General features: G+C 27.4%; 2 protein-coding genes across 2 annotated transcripts; both read left to right on the top strand.

Moving 5' to 3' along the window:
* The first annotated feature begins 355 nt into the window (after positions 1 to 355).
* Positions 356 to 1,298, top strand: LOC112708459 (protein ASYMMETRIC LEAVES 2-like). The gene has a single exon (XM_025760609.3). The coding sequence runs from the start codon at positions 462 to 464 to the stop codon at positions 1,104 to 1,106; it is 645 nt and encodes a 214-aa protein (XP_025616394.1). The 5' UTR covers positions 356 to 461; the 3' UTR covers positions 1,107 to 1,298.
* Positions 1,299 to 14,466: 13,168 nt separating this feature from the next.
* Positions 14,467 to 18,473, top strand: LOC112708460 (uncharacterized). Its single transcript, XM_025760610.3, has 4 exons — positions 14,467 to 14,639; positions 15,482 to 15,563; positions 16,135 to 16,240; positions 17,510 to 18,473. The coding sequence occupies exons 1-4, from the start codon at positions 14,480 to 14,482 to the stop codon at positions 18,272 to 18,274; spliced, it is 1,113 nt and encodes a 370-aa protein (XP_025616395.3). The 5' UTR covers positions 14,467 to 14,479; the 3' UTR covers positions 18,275 to 18,473.
* The last annotated feature ends 303 nt before the right edge of the window (positions 18,474 to 18,776 follow it).

Consider the following 18,776-nt stretch of genomic DNA (forward strand, 5'->3'; position numbering starts at 1 on the left):
ATTCTCTCCTTTATTAATTAACTAAAAATTGATAAAATTAATTTTTTACTTTTGTATGTAAAAATCCTCCGCAATGTTGGGTGGTATAGTGGAAACACATTATGTTAGGGTCGTTTTAATTTGTTTAATTAACTATTTAAATTTAATAAATTTATTAATTATATAAAACTATAAAAAATTAAATTAATAAAAAAAGAAGAAAGAAAAGGGAAAGAGTGTGTAGCGTAGAATACTGGATTTTGCCATCTAACACACATTAATTGACCAGTTCTATTCTCTTTCTGCATTAATTAATATTATTTTTAAGAATATAGTAATAACAAACATGGTGATGGTGCATCACAGAAATTAATGGTGGTCTTTGAATGAGAGAGAGAAAGAGAAAGAAAAAGAAGAACCAAGAAAAAAAAAAACAAAAAAAAAGGACAAAGAGAAGAAGCGAAGAAAGAGAGGAGTGAAGCATGGCATCTTCAAATTCACCATGCGCAGCATGCAAATTTCTTCGAAGAAAATGCCAACCAGAGTGCGCTTTTGCACCATACTTCCCACCAGATCAGCCTCAGAAGTTCGCGAATGTTCATAGAATCTTCGGTGCAAGCAATGTTACAAAGCTTCTCAACGATTTACACCCTCACCAGCGCGAAGACGCCGTGAATTCCCTTGCGTACGAGGCGGAGATGCGCCTTCGCGACCCGGTCTATGGTTGCGTCGGCGTTATCTCCCTCCTCCAGCACCAGCTCCGGCAACTTCAGGTGGATCTTTACTGCGCTAAATCGGAGCTATCTAGGTACCAAAATTTGAGTATCAACGCCAACCACGCCTTCGTTGGTAGTGAATCTGGTGCCGTGGGATACCAACACCAGCAGAATAATAATTCTGGTTCTGCTGGTATTGGAACCCGCGACAACAGCAGTTACTACCAACACCATCACCATCACCACCACCATCAATTCTTTCCGCAACAACAGATGGTAAGAAGTTTTGATGGAGGGAGCAATTATGATGCTAGTCTCTTGGCTATGAACATCTCCGCTAGCTTAGGGCAGCTCAATCAGCTTCCGGCTGGCGGCGGTGACGACCGCCGCACCGTCAACAACCCTTCCTAGGGTTTCATATATGATATGATATGATATTACATAATTAATGAAATAGGTAAATTAAATTTGAAACTACTTTTTTCATTTTTTACTTTTAGCTGGTGCCTCAATTTCTCTGCTGTTCTTAGTTATGAGTTCATTGCTTTTAATTGTTCATCATTATCATCATTACTGATATCCAAATAGGTACACAATATTTTGTCTCTGCCATTGGCTATGTTGTATAAATCGGAGTCACAAATGTTGGGATGAGATTCTTCAATTTTATACTTATAATTTGTTGTGATGCACTTTCTCAAATATTTATGAGCCATCAAATTTTCATCTTAGTTTTATTTTTCGTTAATTTAAATGAACTTGAAATTAAAAACGTTCTTAAGAAGAAATTTTTTTTTCTCTTTCTGAAACGTCCCTACCTTTTTTAAGGAAAACTAAAAAGAAAATGAAAGCGATTATGGTGAAGAATTAAGATGTTATTATCGAACATGCTCTTTATACGAATGTGACATCATTCTTCCGATTTGATTGAGATACATGTTCTGACTCTAATGTATCTCTTACTGAAATTATGTTACGAGAATATATAGATAGTACATTATTATTTTTGTGCAATATATATAATAATTCAAGAATTTTATTATGATATATATACATATTCCTTTCTGCTTTAAGGAGTGTTGACATTACTTGCCGGAGGAAAAGAATCGAATCTGCAATCACCATTTTTTGATGGACACTGAAGTCAAGATTATTAGACTTCCATCAAATCTCGCAAGTATCAATTTTATTTTATTTTTTTTTTCATATTATTACAGAAACATGACTTGATGAACAAAAAGTAGCTGGTCATCAAAATTTCTTTTATTTTCTATAGTTATTAATTTTGCTTCATAGAAACTATTATAGTTATAATTTGCAAACAGTTTATTCACTTCTTCTAATAAGTAATTGATAGTGCAGTTCATGTCACATTTATAGTCAAATACTTTGACATATATATATATATATATATATATATATATATATATATATATATATATATATATATATATATATATATATATATATATATATATATATATATATATGGTGTTGTCACTATATATAATATTTGAATTTATTTATTAATTTAATTTTATTGTGCTGATTGTAATATCCTTTTTATACTATTAGTATTTAACTAAGTTATTTTTTATTGGTATGGCTATTTAACTAGTGGTGATAATCGTTTGTGTATATAGATTTTTGCAAATTTAAATATCCTAAATATACGCACGTATTACAGGGAAATGGTTAGTATGTATAATAATAATGATCTTTCTTAATCAAAACCCCTTTATAAAATTTTACAAAATACTAAGTATATATTTAAATTCACCTATTAAAACAGTTATTATTTATCTATATATAAATATAATTTATGTTATATGTACATTAAAATTAACTATCAAAATAAAATATACATTAAAATATAAAATATACAATAAAAATAAATTAAATTATATACATATTTATACATAAATACATACTAATTAATTTTAATAACTAATTTTAATATATAAATAATGTTTTTATAAATTTATACATCGTTTAATTTATTTTTACTATATATTTTATATTCTCACATATATTCTATATGATGACTAACTTGACCATGATATGGTCGAAGATTTTAATATGTTCAAACATTGAAGATTTTAAAGAGAAAATCACTTTTTAAAAGGTGAAAAAGTGATAATTTTTCTTGTAATATGTGTTCATGTATATATGTAGTATAAACAAATTCTCCTGAACAGTCAATAAAATGAAATAATAATTTGTTTATTGTTGTTGTTCTATAGCTTGAAATGAGTTGAAGATATAGAAGAGAAGTATGGTGTTAATAATAAAAAGAGAAGAAGCGCATTTATAGCAGTTGCTTGAAATTGGTCTAGAGTGAATTAAACTACTCAACCACAATGACAATACCCTACGTTTAATTTGCATTTATTAGACAGTGCCAACACTATGGACCTGTTCTTTCTTATTCATTCTGAACGCATTTGTTAATTCCATTGGGTATGAAATTCAATTCAATGACTCTGATGACTTGACCAATTCCTTTTACCCTTTTAATTTTATATCCATCTCTTCTCTTCTGTTCTTCTCTGCCTTGTTATGTTGTACTCCAGTATATGACTATTCCTTGTTCCTATCAATCAATATATTACACTTCTTTCTTGAAGTTTGGCATTGCACGCTTATCTATATATATAAATTCATCCTTCAATATGCATTACACGCAAAACTAGTACATATTTCTTTCAAAGTTTAATTTAAACCACCTACTACTACTATTGCATTTCTTTCATCCATCTTCTTTATTACATCCTTAATTATATGCTCTCTGTCCCCTCTTTATACCTTTGCCATTACTATTCTATATTCTTGTCACCCTCTCTCCTTTGAAAGCAAAAATATGTAATGAAAAAAATTGTTTCAAGAATGGACAGTTAATGTCAAATCCGTTTCTTTTCCTTCTTGTATTCGGACAATATCAAATAGGAAATATTTTAAGTGCACACCGGTACATCAGTTATTTTAATCGTCGATTTAAATTATAAAAAATATATATTATATATTAATTAAAATTAACGGTTAAAATAATTGGTGCATCGGTGCTCTCCGATGCACTTGAAATGTTTTCTATCAAATAAGTTTTAATTTTAAATTTTTATTCATGTCTATCAAAAGTTTAGGTAATATTAATTTTTAAGTTTGACTAATTAATTAAGTGCATATACTAAGATTATTATTAGTATAATAGAATACATGTTAGTAAACTTCTTAATTTTTTTAATTAAATTATATATACTACTAGGGCATTAATAAATATTAACGTATCTATTAATCCATCTTTTTATAAATTAAATAATAATAATAATAATAAATTTAAAATTAGTTAAAATCATAAATACCACATATACTAAAACTAAAAAGTTGTAGGTTCAGCTCTTGGAAATAATAAAATATTTTTTATATAGATTATATATAATAAAGGATATCTTTTATGCAACATTTTCTTAATTTGATCAAATGTATCTTTTTTTATGCATACAAATAGGTTAGAGATACATATTTAGTGTTCATTAAATTTTAATTATGTTACTTTAAAAATATTTGATTATTCTACTATAAAAAAATTAATTAAGTTTAAGTGAAAAATTTCTTTATTCTAATAATTGGTAACTTTGTCGAAAAATATGTGAAATAATATAGGTAAAAATGTAGATAAATATATATGTGATAGTTTGATTGCATGACTAATATTTTTTTATATAATTAAATGTTCTTCTCGTATTATTATTATTAACGTTGTTACGTACAATTTTATAGATAATCTCTTTCTTTAACTATTCAGTTTTATCAATATTTTAACCACAAACTCACCCGGAAGAAAGATGAAAGAAAGGTGGGAATCATCTTTCTATATTCACTTAAATAACGTGAATTCGAGTCTCTCTATCTTAAAAAAAAAAAAATAAAGACGAACATTTGGCCCACAAAAATTTTGAGAATAATAATAATAATAATAATATATTTTTTATCTTGGATGTTTGAAAATTTTTTTTAAAATATCCCTAAATTTTATTTTATATCAGTTTTATCCCAAAAGTTTTCAATTTGTATCAAATATACCTTTGATGGCTAATTTTTCAAAAAATTTAATACCAATTCAACAACAATTTCATAAGAACAGCATTCAACACAAGTAAATCAAGCATAATTTTCATGCATTATTGTTAGATTAGTCTTAAATTTTTTGAAAATTTAGCCGTCGAGAATATATTTGATGCAAACAAAAAACTTTTGGGGCAAAATTAAAACAAAATAAAATTTAGGAATACTTTTGAAACTTTTGCCAAATTTCAGTGACAAAAAATATACTTTATCCTTAATTATATTATTTTTGTCTCCAACATAAAATATAAATGATTTTTTTGTATTTTATATTAAAAATACTTTGTTAAGCTTAACATATAATAATAATTATCTTGTTAAATTTGATTTAGTATAAAAATTTAAAGTAAATAAATAAATCACCTCCAAAAGAAATAGTAATAATTAACTTTATAATACTAATTAATTAGTTAGTAATTAACTTGAAACTTAATTCTTTAATTAAATATAACTTAAATTATTAGTGATTTTTAAAAAAATTTATTTAAGATAAAAAAATATATTATATGTATATTAATATACTGTATTAATATTTTTTATATTAGAATAATTTTGATTATAGTAATTAATTTGGTTAAAAAATTTATTTATATCAAAAGAAAATACCATCATAAGTAGATTTTAAAATTGAATAGAAGATAGTAAATAGTTAAATAATTATTTAAGAATATATATAAAAAAATACTTAATCATATTAAAAATAAAAAATTAATTATAAATTATTTTTTATTATTTTAAATATTATAATAAGTGAGTGTACGAATGTGTGCATAATGTGCCTGTAATTCTAGTTATATATATATATATATATATATATATAGTTTTAATTTAAAATTTTAAATTGGTTAGTGGTAATTTTTTTTTAATTTTGTCTTATGTATATAGTAATTTATTTGTTAGTTGTGCAAAACAAAAAAAATATCTATACCATTTTGTATATTTTTACCTCTACTACTAATTAAATTTTTCTAAATCCATCATTTATTTTAATCTATATGTGTTGTTAAAACTAGATAATTAATTAATGTAAGGATAATATTTTGTTCATCCTTAAACGTTACTTATTAAATAAAAAGTATTACACTTCTTATTAATTAAATAAATTTTTATTCTTTACTTGTTATGTTTTATATCAATAATTTATATTTAAGTATAGGATTTAAGTTTTCAAATTTAGAAATAAAATTTAAAGTGTGTTCTTTTTTTTGTTTCTTTTTCTTATTTAATAGCAAGTTAATTTTCAAAGAACGTTAGTTATACTTCTTACTCCCTTCGGGATGCATTAACAAGCATCCTAGTATCTTTGATATTTTACTCTTCCTCGATACAACTTTATACTCTTTCTACTGAAAATATAAATAAATATGTTTATTTTAAAATTTATAATATTAATTAATTTAAAACTTTTATAAAGTAATTATTATGCTTCTCTTCGTTCACTACCAGAAATACGGTGATTAGCCACAGAAAAAATCGTGGTTAAAATAAAAAAAATTGTGACGATGAAGCCTTAGCGACGAATGGGTATCTGTGGCTAATAAGGGCGACACATTTTCAGCCATGATTTTTGGCCTGTTAGCCACGATTTTGTGATCCGTAGAGACATTTAAATAGCCATAGTTTTTATTATTTTAGCCATACTCCAAACTGTGGTTAAATAATAACAATGTAACCAATAAGTATAATTTTGCCACAATTTTTTCCGTAATTAATATTGGCAGGCTGGGCTTTTTTACCACAATTTTGTTCGTGATTAATGTTGGTGGGTTATTTAGCCACGGAGCTACGGTTTTTTCCGTGGCTAATCATAAAAGATTAATATATATATATATATATATATATATATATATATATATATATATATATATATATATATATATATATATATATATATATATATATACAAAATTAAAAAAATTAGCCATATCCATATAAGTAGTATTCTTAGTAATAAAAATGTGAAATTTAAGTAATAATGTTAAAAAATAAATATCCTGAACTAAATGAGTTTAAATTATTACAAAATCAAATATCAGAATGCATCATTATTAGATCTCTAATATCTTCATGGAAATACCTGCAAAAACATTCAAATAAGATTATGTTATCTCTTAATTTATGAAAAAATATTCTAAGACATTATTTAAAATAATAATTTAATGTAGTTAAAAAAAAAGTAAGAATGCATATCTAATAAGGCTGAGTTTTCATTTTCACAATATAAAACATCTCATTAAACTCGTCATCAATCAATATATATTGTTAGATTTATATTCTGTTAAACAACTTTCAATTCAATTGCTTCATGTAAATAAGTAAGATATCGGATTGCAATCAAAACCATTTAGAGACAGAGAATTTAAAAGTAAAAATAGAAATGTGTTAGCAATTACTAAGGTCAATATTTTAAAGTAGAAAGTTGAACTTGCCAGGTAACTATCGAGCATGCGAACCTCTGAGTTAAACACTAAAACTGATTTGCTTTGCTAAAAATAAGTACCTGTTAATTCCCTCTAAACAGGCACATAAGATATTTATGTCTAACATGACCTATAGCCTCCACTTCAATTATGAGAGAAGCCTCCACTTCAATTATGAATTCTCTCTTCTTGTTCTCTGTTAAATAATTTTAAATTTCAATCACACAACAACAACTACGCTTTGATAATGGAAAGAATCATCGTCAACAAATAGTTTCAACTACTGTCTAGTGCTATAATGAAAGAAAGCTTGAAAAAAGCAAATCAAATAAAGTATCCTTACATTTTTTATGAATTTTTTTACTGCCACCTCATTTCTATGGATAAATCTACCCTGTAAACACATAAACTGCTTCTTACCATTCTTGGAGCTTCCTTCTTCCTCATACATCGAACTAAAACCTCTCTCATGGAGATAGTTTGAACTATATTGACTAACATTATTATGATCACAAAATAACACTCATGCAAAAAAGAAATATTCACAAAGATTAGGCTCTTAGAAAAGTTGAGTATATAGAAAATTACATGTTTGAAGAATGGATGCTCTCGTAGTGATCTAAACAATGAAATTTCTTCTTTTAAAGTAGTTTAGAATATATATAACTAAATGCATAGAGTCAGATTCAAAAGTAAGAAACACAAGAAATGTCAAGAAATGTAAACAATAATTCTTGTTTGCTACCTTGCTATGACTATGGGCATTACTAAAATAATGTTGATTTTAAGAATTTTAGTATATAAAAGAGAACTAAGGTTAATTAAGAATTAATCACATTAGTACATACTACTAAGTAGCTAATTATATTTATACACTTAAATTATATTTTATACCAATGGTTCATTCTCTATGCCACCAAAAAGGATAAATGAATAAAACATGCAAATCCAAGCGAACATACTCATCTCCACTAACAACAAGACAAGAAGAAAAAACTTAAATCGATCAGATAGTGTTATAGAGAGGTAAGATTCAGAACACTACCTCCAGAGAGTGACGGTGAGGGAGGTGCAATGGAGTAATTTAGGGTTCCTTCAAGTCTTCTTTGCGATTCGGATTTGCCGGTAGAATTGGATTGATTTTGCTTGCTTCTTTGGCGATTCGAACTGATAGAACTGCAAATTGTGGTCCCTTACTCTTTCACAAAATGTCCAGTGCGATCGTACTCAGAATTAAACAGGAACGGATTGAGTAGTTGACTTGATCTGAGTGTAGGAACTAAAAAATTACGGATTTGGAGAAACTCAAGAAAATGTTATTATTGAAAGGAGTTGGTTGCATCTTATCAAATTTGAATCAATTGCAGGAGCTAACAAATGGGAATTTGGGAAAAAAGAAAAGTGTGAGGAAGTTATCCTGAAAAACTGGGTGAGTGTGAGGAAGTTATCCTGAAAACTGGGTGAGTGGACTACTAAATAAAAATTGCATTTAACATTGTCGCTAAAAATTTCATTTATCTTATTATAGGTGTTAATTTGAATTTTATTTAGTGGAGTAACTATTTTTAATTTAGAGTAAAATTTAACTTTAATAAAAAATATTACATTGTAAATTTTATAATCATAAACTATGTTTCAAAAATTTTATATACTAATTAAAATTTAAAATTTTGACTTGTTGGATTTAAAAAAAATGGCATCAGTAAAAATTAAAATAAATAAATTTAAAATTTAAGAATTTGATATTTTGGATTGAAAAAAATATAAATTGTGTACATAGTTAGAAAATGAATTTTTATGAAATTAATTTTATTTTATTTTTCTAGTAAACTAATAAAATGATAATAAATAGATAGAATAATAAAATGTAGGTATAAAATTAATGTTTTGAATTTTAAGAGTTAGGACTTTGTTCATTAATATTGTCCTAAATTAATAGTGAGTAATTAAATTAGTTATTATTTCAATCAATTATAGTTAGTATTTTTTTTATTTTCTAGAATTAGATAGAGTTATTTTGTTAAAGATAAATATGTACTTTTTTTACTCCTTTGGTACTCTTTTTATAATTTTAACATTTATTTTTAATTAAATTATTTTATTCCATCATTAAAGTCTCTAAATTAATGTATGCTGTGGAATTGGGCACTCAAACTGCATTTGGCCAAAAAGAGTACGAATAAAAAAATTTGATTACTAAAAAACATAAATAGTAAAATTATATGTATATAAATTAGTTTCTTTGATTACATTACAATTTGACTTTTATAAAGTAATGAACAACATAACCACATAAAAAATTACTGTTAAATCAAGAAGGGCAAATTAACCAAATCAGCGCAGAAGTAGTAATAAGTAAAAAAAAAAAATTCGAAAACATGGTAGAGTATAAGAATCATAGCAAATGAAAAAATTACATATCATTAACCACATCTAAAATTAAACTATTAGCAAACTTTATTAATTTTTCAGTGGCAGCACTCAAAAGAATTGAGGAAAAAAAACTAACAATTAGGAAATTAGAAAAGCTTGCACCCTCATAAATTGAATTTACTTTAGATTAGAGTTTAAAATTAAAAAAAATATAAATTATATAAAAATATTTTGAGAGAGATGCAGAAAAACACCAAATTATGAGCGAAATTTTGAAGTGAAAATCGTTCAAATTTGTCACGATGATCATTATATCTGTGGTAATTGAGAGAACTCATCTCAAGTTAGCCACGAACAAATAAAATTGTCGAAAAATTCCATAAAATTTAGCCACGAAAATACAAGACGTTACAAGTAATTACCAGGATTATATAAATTTATCATCGTTTTTTATTCGTGGGTATCTTTCCATTGATAATGCCCGTATTTCTGGTAGTAAATTATATGTTGCAGAAACATTTTTCGTTTTACCACAGAAGAATAATACCAAGATACAAACTACAAAGGCAAAGTTAATCAGAAATCCTGCATTGGAAGGTCATTGTACATTGTATTGGCGGCTCTACAAAATATAACGCCACGTCAAAAAGAATGGTGTTGGGTCAAGATTTGGATTTTAACCTGATGTGTAGTAAATATAATACTAAAGGAAAGTTATCAGGTGTACCTAGGAACACCAGTGTTTCAGTTGTTTTAACCGTTGATTTTAATTAATATATTATATATATCTTTTATAATTTAGATCAACGGTTAAAACAACAACTGGAACACCAATATTCTCGGTACACCTGATAACCTTCCAATACTAAATAGTAAGTGTATTAGCCATTTCAAATAGATAATATTACTACATCTTATTCAATCATATATACATCTCAATCACAGTCAGTTATCATCATTTCAATCATCTCATTACATCTCATTTATTAACATTGCATTGTTTTTAAAATTGTCTAGTTCATCACTTTTATTATCTTATCAAATCAATTATTCCTTCTCTAAACTCTTCCGATATTAATTTTATCTTCTTTTACTCACTAAACCTTATTTTGTAACCCAAAATATAATTAATTAACCTTAAATAGAGTTTTCAAAAATTTGAAAAATTAAAAAAATGGTCGATAATTTAAAAATAGTGAATTTCTATCAAAACAGTAATTTCAGAAGTTTACAGGTTTGTCAGAAGGTCGAACGGTGAAAAGCAGAATTTTTATGTAAAACAGAATGTTGTGCGTATGCATCATGTATGCGTGCGCATACAACCAAATTTTATTAAAGTGTGCGTAAACGGATACAACAGAGAAACCTTTCCATCCAGTGCGTACACATTACTGTATGCGTACGCACACTTACAAAATCTTCAGGGTGCATACTTCCTGGTCTGTGTGTGCACACGCACACCAAAAATCCTAGTTTTCTGCAACTTAAAAAATTCAGCTTTTGACACTTAATTTTCAACATCCATAACTTTCTCTACAAAATTTTGACTTCCACAAAATTTATACCGTTTTAAAGATTTTGAAATTATCTTTAATGTGAAACAAATTTCATTCAAATAAAAAATTCGAGACTTAAGTTATGGTTTGACAAAATTCGCTAAAAATCTATTTTTTACCAAAAGTTCAAAACTCAAGTCTTCCAAATCAAATCCAACCAAATACTAATCAAAACCATTTTAAGCAATATCATAACTCATCAAACACCAACCCATCACTCATCAACCCTTTAATTACCTAAAATACTAACACTTCCTTGTCAATTCAATATCATATTCACATATATACATAATAATTTCACCATCTCAAACTACACCACAATCATTTCAACACAAATTATACTCACACAATGTCACACACTTCCATTAGTTCCAGACATATCAACATTCATAACCATACAACCCATTCAACAAATTCATCATTAATTTTTCACCAAATTCAACAACAAATCATCAAAATTTTTTTTCTTTAACTACATATACATACACATGTCACAACTTCTCAATCCCAACCAACCACAATAACTTTAATATTTATGTCCTATATCCACTAATATGTATCATACTCCAATTCAACTTATCCAACTGTTAACTAGCATAAGTTTTCACGTTACATTACACATTATCTACAAGGAACCAAAATCATACCTAGACTGATTCTTTCCTAATGCTTGGAACATCCCAAGATCCTCAATTTACGATCGTCAAGCCCCAAATGCTTACCAATCACCAACTTAGCTCCCAAGGTTCAGTCTCAAGCCTTTAATATTGCCAATTTGTCACCAACCCACATAATTCACTCTAATTCCACACAATTATCAAAAATTCAATATAGGGTTTGCTATCAACATTTTCACAAGAGTTTAGAGTTTCCTTACCTTACCTATGGTCGTTTGAGACAAAATCCAACGAGTATCCAAGGTTAATTTATTCCTAAAGCACCGAAACCACATAAACTCTCAAAATCAAACCCCTAATTTTCAAAATTACAAGGAGGAAGGCTGAGCAAGAAATAGTGAGATACTTACCAAATTGTTCGGTAAGTTTTGTAGAGCTCGATGTGGTGGTCGCATGGACTTAATGTGATATGTGACATATAATTGCATCATTTTTGGATTCTTAGGGTTTGTGTGGCCTATAAATCAGAATTTGAACTTAACCCTCCAATACAATTGATTGATCAAGAAATTGACAGTTGGTTGGATTAAAGGAGATTAAATTGCCTAGGAATAGGAATCCAATCACCTAGGGTTTGTCATAAACTTGATCTTTACATGATCAAGGTAGTTGACATTGAATATTAATACGAACATTTAAACATCTCCAAAGCCTTAACTCTATTCTCATACCATTTTCTCAAACATTCACTGTTTGCCTTTAATTTACTGTCTTTTATGCTAAGTGTGATTCAAAACTCTCATTTTAACTTGTCTAACTAGAACAATTAATCAATAATTATTTGCTTAATCTATTAATCCTCGTGGAATGGACACTCACTCACCTGAGTTTATTACTTAGTATGACCCGATGCACTTGTCGTTAAATTGTGGTTAAAAATTTTGCACTAGCTTATTATAGGCACATTTTGTGCAGTAATTTGTGACTCTTTTGTGCCCTATTTTTTTATCATAGTGAAATTTTTTTGGTCTTGGTGACTCGTCATTTTTACTTCTCACATTGAGAAGGTTTTTCATGTTATAAATTTTAGTGTGTTAGTTTGCCTCTATTTTTTAGTTTATGTAATTTTTCTGTTGTTATTGAATATTATTGTACTGCTATTATTTATTGTTAAGTGGATATTATTACTCCTCTTATTCTTGCAATTAGAGAATTGTGTGTTTTATTGTTGGTAGGGCTGGCAATGTTACCTACGGGTTGAAAATTTTATTAAAACTCTACCTTATCATATCCGTGGGTTGAGAATCTCTCAATCCTAACTCTATCTGACCCTAAAATTCTAAACCCTACCTTACTCGTAGAAATATCAAATTTTTTCAAAGTAAATATAAAATTCAATTATTTCGAATTTTATAGATATTAATAACATAAAAAATAAAAAACTACTGCTCTAAATTATTAAATTAACTAACTAGTTTTAGTGGTTGTTTACTTATTGTAAGTCATTATATAAGGGAAGTTGTGGGTTCAACTCTCATTTCTACTCTTACTTTTTTTACTGTATACCTAATTTTTATAAAATATGTGTTATATATGAGGTGTGGGTATGGTAGGATATGGTACACTCTAAATCCATACCCTATCCTATCGCAGGCATATCCGTACCTTACCCTACCCATAGTAGATTGGGTAGTCTACCCTATTCAAATAGGTTGGACCGGATTAAGTATCCGGAGGTAGGATATGAATTGCTAGTCCTAATTGTTGGTGGTCACAAAGATGAGAGGGTATATGACATGGAACACTAAACTACGTCTAAATTGAATGGTGTTGCAATGATGGAGACCATTATCCCGTGAGTGTAGATCACTAGAGCAATAAGACTAGCAAAGAATGAGAGTGCGACGAATGGAGGCAAACTCACTGGAGTCAAAACAAGAAATCACTCACCTCCAACAAAACTTCATATGCCCCCTCCACCTCCCTTGAGAGAAGATCCACCACCACCTAGACAATCCTCTATCTACGAGCGCCATGATGTGGACGAAAGCGAAATTCCTCAACCAAGCCTTCATATTTTATTGTATTTATTTGTTTATATTATTTTAATTTTTTAATTGTTAGTAATTAAAAAGTATAATAATGCTTCTACCTTATAATTTATTCTGTTATGATTAATATAGCATATAAAAGAAAAGAAAAAAATTTACTAACAACTATTGTGAGTGAAAAATGAAAACAAAAACATTTTTTATTTACAAAGGTTCAGACACAGTGAAAATATTTTAGTTATTTAATTTTATATTTTAACGAGCATCTGTGTGCACATCACTAATAATATTTTATTTTAGCACTAGCCACAGGAGATCGGTAACAATAGTCAAATTTGATCAATGGAATAAAGCATTATTTTTTTTATACAAATAGTTTGTGAATTATAATGTTAAATTGCTGCTTTCATTATACAAAGATAGAAGAAAAATCAAATTGCCGGCTAAAGTTCCACGTGGCACTAATTCCTACGTTAATGTAATAAAGTACTTATATTGAATTTCTTCTTCATTGTCTTTAGTGTCCCTAGGCATCCTCCAGTACAACAAAACAGAATCTGAGAGTGTAACCAAATTAAGTAGGAATCTTTATTATCATATATTGTTATTACATACAAGTTAGAATAGTTGAAAGAGAAAATAATAATGATGAAGAAGTCAACGATGAACATCAAAGGGCGCATGGAAAGGGAAGGTGGAGAAGAGGATCTCAGCCTTTTCAGGGAGTTAAGGAAGAGACAGAGTGAACGTGTCTCAAGTCTCCTACAATTTGCTTCTGAAGACTATGATTTTGATTCAAATAATGGTGAGTATACATTCAATAATCATCTTATCTTCTAACATATGGAATCTCTAAAATTTACAAAGTGTGTGTTTTATTTGAAATTAACTATGTTGTATCCTATTGAATTTTTTGAGTATGTACAAATTACTTTTGAACTTTCTTAAATAATTATGTTATTTTGAAACAAGAAACTCTGGGGTTATCAATTTTTATAATTTTAACCATCTTTTGACTAATATAAATACTAAATTATCTTTAACAAATAAATTTTATTAAGTTATGTGTGTAAATTTTAAAAAATATAGATACAAATTGTATTAACTCATGTGTACCAATTCTAGTAAATACAGATGTAAATTATATATTTTTTATGTACAAATTTTTATAAATATAAATACAAATTATTATTGGCCAAATACTAATCCAAAATAATAATATTTGATAATCATGTGGTATTGTTTTTTTAACACTTCTAAAATTTGATAGAATACGTTATATTTATTTATAGTAAATAGATAATCCATGTTAATAGAGATTACAATAGTGTAATACTAAAACGACTCTATTTAACAACGAACTATGTGTTATGATGACTAGGAGAATTAGAGTCTTTTAACTCTTCAATTGATACTTAGATAATTATATATTCCTTTAATAAGAATTTAGGATATAGAATTGAATTATGTTTAACCACTTTTGTTTAATAAGAGACTCGTTTTAATAACAATTTTATGTGCATTAAGCGCTTAAACACACAATAATATTTTTGTTTCATGTATTAAGAATTCATTTTTTGTAATTAAAAAAAATTGTCCTTAAGGTTACTTTTAATTAGTGCTAACAGAAGAAAACTATTATTGCAGCAAAGTTTTCACTCTATAGAGTGCCTTCTGGAAAGAAAGAATATGAGTATCTAGCGGAAACAAACAAAAACGAATATGATTGGTAAGTTTCTTTTTCATTGGGCTATGCTCATCTTGGGCCTATTTGGGCCTCCATAACAGTTTCTTAATCCATAAATTGTTGAAGGTGATCTTTGCTACTTTCGCTATTCAAAAACTTTTTATTCCCTGTCCCAGAAAAAAAAAAACCTTTTTACTCGTCACGAACCCACAAAAAAAAAACATTGTTTTGTGCACATTGATATGCATTTTATACAGCAATATACTTAATCATTAAAATAATCAAATATTTTTTACAACAGAATGTCCAACTCTTTGTTACTAAAATTAGTTATTAATATATTTCGTAAGTTTATTTGTATTTTGATTTTAATGTGAATCCAATTTGATCACATTATTACTTATGAAATTTAATTATATATGTAAAACTAGTTGAAAATCATTGTTTATAAAATTTGATTGTAAATATAAATATAGGATGAATTCACATTCTTATACAAATGATTTATTGATGATTGATTTCTATTGTGCATGTAACATAGTCGTTAATTATTATAGTCTTTGCTTCATAATAAGTGATGCATATATGTGCAAATTAAAATGAAATGAAACAGGTTAAAAACACCTCCTGCAACTCCTTTGTTTCCATCCCTTGAAATGGAACCCAACGTTCATCTTGTCCTTCAGAAGGAGATACCAATCTCTCAGCCTATCTCGAGGGTAAGATATTTAACCATTAAATAAATAGAATGACAAATAATTATGAGTAGAGAAATACATACACTCCGTCTCTTTCATATTAGTAGTTGTTTTTTATTATTATTATTTAGTATATTTTATATAAATTAAAGCATTGAAATTGTATATATCCAAATACGATGCCTTTCTAATTTTCCAAAAGATTAGAACGATTTATAAGTATGGAATTGAGAGATTACATAAACATGTAAATTATAAGACACTTATATTATTATAAGGAATTAAGAGTGTAGTAATAAAAATTTTTCAAGTTTTCTATGTATTATAAATATATTTTCAATAGTTTTTAGTATAATATTTTCTTTCATTCTACTCTAATCATTGTCATTCATAATATTTTTATTTTAGTCATTTGTATACTAATTAAGAAACTTAATAAAGAATTAATTACAAAATTTGTCACTAAAGTATTTTAACTAATAACTAATTTATAGTGTAAAATATTTAATAGCTAAATTGGCTTATAAATGTGTGCAAGATAAAAGTCAATAAATACTATATTTAAATGTACTAAATAATAAGAATGAAAAAAATAAACAAAACTACAAATATGAAAAACGAAGAAGTAGTTTTAAGCGCTTCCAATCATATTTTTTTTCTTTTTTTTTTAATATTTAGTCCTTCAGAAATCTCATGTTAGATAAATTTATTCTTGAAGAATGAAAAGTACTATAAAAGTCTTTAACGGATGGACTTGACGTGTTTTAAGGAAAGTAAACTTTAAAAATTTATTTAATATTTTTTACTTTTTTAGGTAATATTTATTTTGAGGGATTAGAATAAAAATTGGGAGACTAACATATTTGTTGGTTTAGAGACTATTTTTAAAAAGTAGAGACACATGAAATTGAAATTTTTAAAGACAGAAATTAAAATTTTAATAATATTTTATACTTAAAATATTTTTATTTTAATTAATTAATTCTAATTTTACTCTTTGTGCAAATTAAATTAGAACTTTATTCTTATTTTAATTTCTGTTTTTTACTTTACACCAAGTAAAATACTAAAATTTATTTCAGTATCTATCACTTAGTCTCATTATCTATTTCTTTTCCAAACGCTAACTAAGGACGAATTTATTTGATGCAAAATTCTTCATGAACTAAATTATCAATTTCCTCTTTATGAAAAGAAAGAACATACATTAGCTACTCTAGCTTACATGCTTGTCTAAAGTAAAAAGTAATTAAAATGGATAACCGTTTGTTTTGACTTTTGGCCACTCAGTTCGCGGGGAATGATGAGAAGCAACTGAAATCGAAACAAATTATTGATGCAAAACCAAAGCCAAATCATAGCAACTTATCAAAAGCAAAAGTTCCAATGAGATCAATAACCCCAAGTCACAATAGGCAGAGACCAACAACAAGCATCATTAAGAATAATAATAATACTAACACAAACAATGAACACAAGCAATTACCCAAGATTCACCATCATATCACTAAAAAGAGCATTATTGATACCAATTCTATTGCTCCTCAAAAGCAACCAAAGAAGAGCATGGAAGCAAATGAGTCTTTAGGGATGAAGCCTAAAACTCGGGGCGTTTCGCCATCCGTGAGATCAACAAGGATTGCAAGTAATTTTGCACTTGATCTTGATCTTCCGAATGAGGCGCCGCCGAATCTTAGGACGGAACGAAGAGCGAGCTCAACCACAAGAGGAAGAAGCACTACTAGAGGTTCTAAACTTGTAGGGACTCAGAATCAAGATCCTATTCCAAGATCTATTGTTAGACCATCAAGGTCACCATCACCATCTGTGTCTAATAATAAAAATAATGGTGGTTGGAACCACTTAGAGAAAGCCCAGAAAAGTTTGAGGGCACAAAAGGAAAAGTTCACTCTTGCGGCAGGTGGAAGCAACGAAAATGGAGCACATTTTATGGGAAGTAAAATGGTAGAGAAAGTGGTGAAAGCTAGAAAATCAGGGATCAATAATCAAGCTGAGAAAGAAACAAAGCCAAAACCTTTGAAATATAAGGTGTGATATTTGATTATTTGTGCTTTGCACTTTAATGTTTTCTAGTTCACTTGAGGGAAGTTATTGAAACTAGAATTATGCAACTGTTATGATATGAGAAGATTAAATCATAAAGGATTTGCTCATTACTTGTGTGTTTAAACTATAGTTTTAGTATCACAACTATAGTTCATTATATTATATTTATCTATTGTATCGAATGATGGAGCCTATATAACATTTTGCTTAACATTTTTACAACTAAAGGGTTGATGTTCTTAGAGTTTTTTTTGGTGACAGAATCTTGAGTGATACCAAGTTCATCCAGATATAGTCATGTAAATAGCAGAGGTACATTTTAAATAACTAAATCTTGGAAATAACTTTTTTAGTTAAAATATAAGTTCGCCTACTTCCTTAAGCTTAAAGTTTGGGTTATGTATAGCGTGTGACTCTAAATCTTTTAAAATATGCATTTTTTAGGCCAAAAAAATTGTATGTGGACTTTAAGAACTATGATTAAAGAGTA

This window comes from Arachis hypogaea, chromosome 8, assembly GCF_003086295.3.
Source record: "Arachis hypogaea cultivar Tifrunner chromosome 8, arahy.Tifrunner.gnm2.J5K5, whole genome shotgun sequence".
In the NCBI taxonomy this organism is placed as follows: Eukaryota; Viridiplantae; Streptophyta; class Magnoliopsida; order Fabales; family Fabaceae; genus Arachis; species Arachis hypogaea.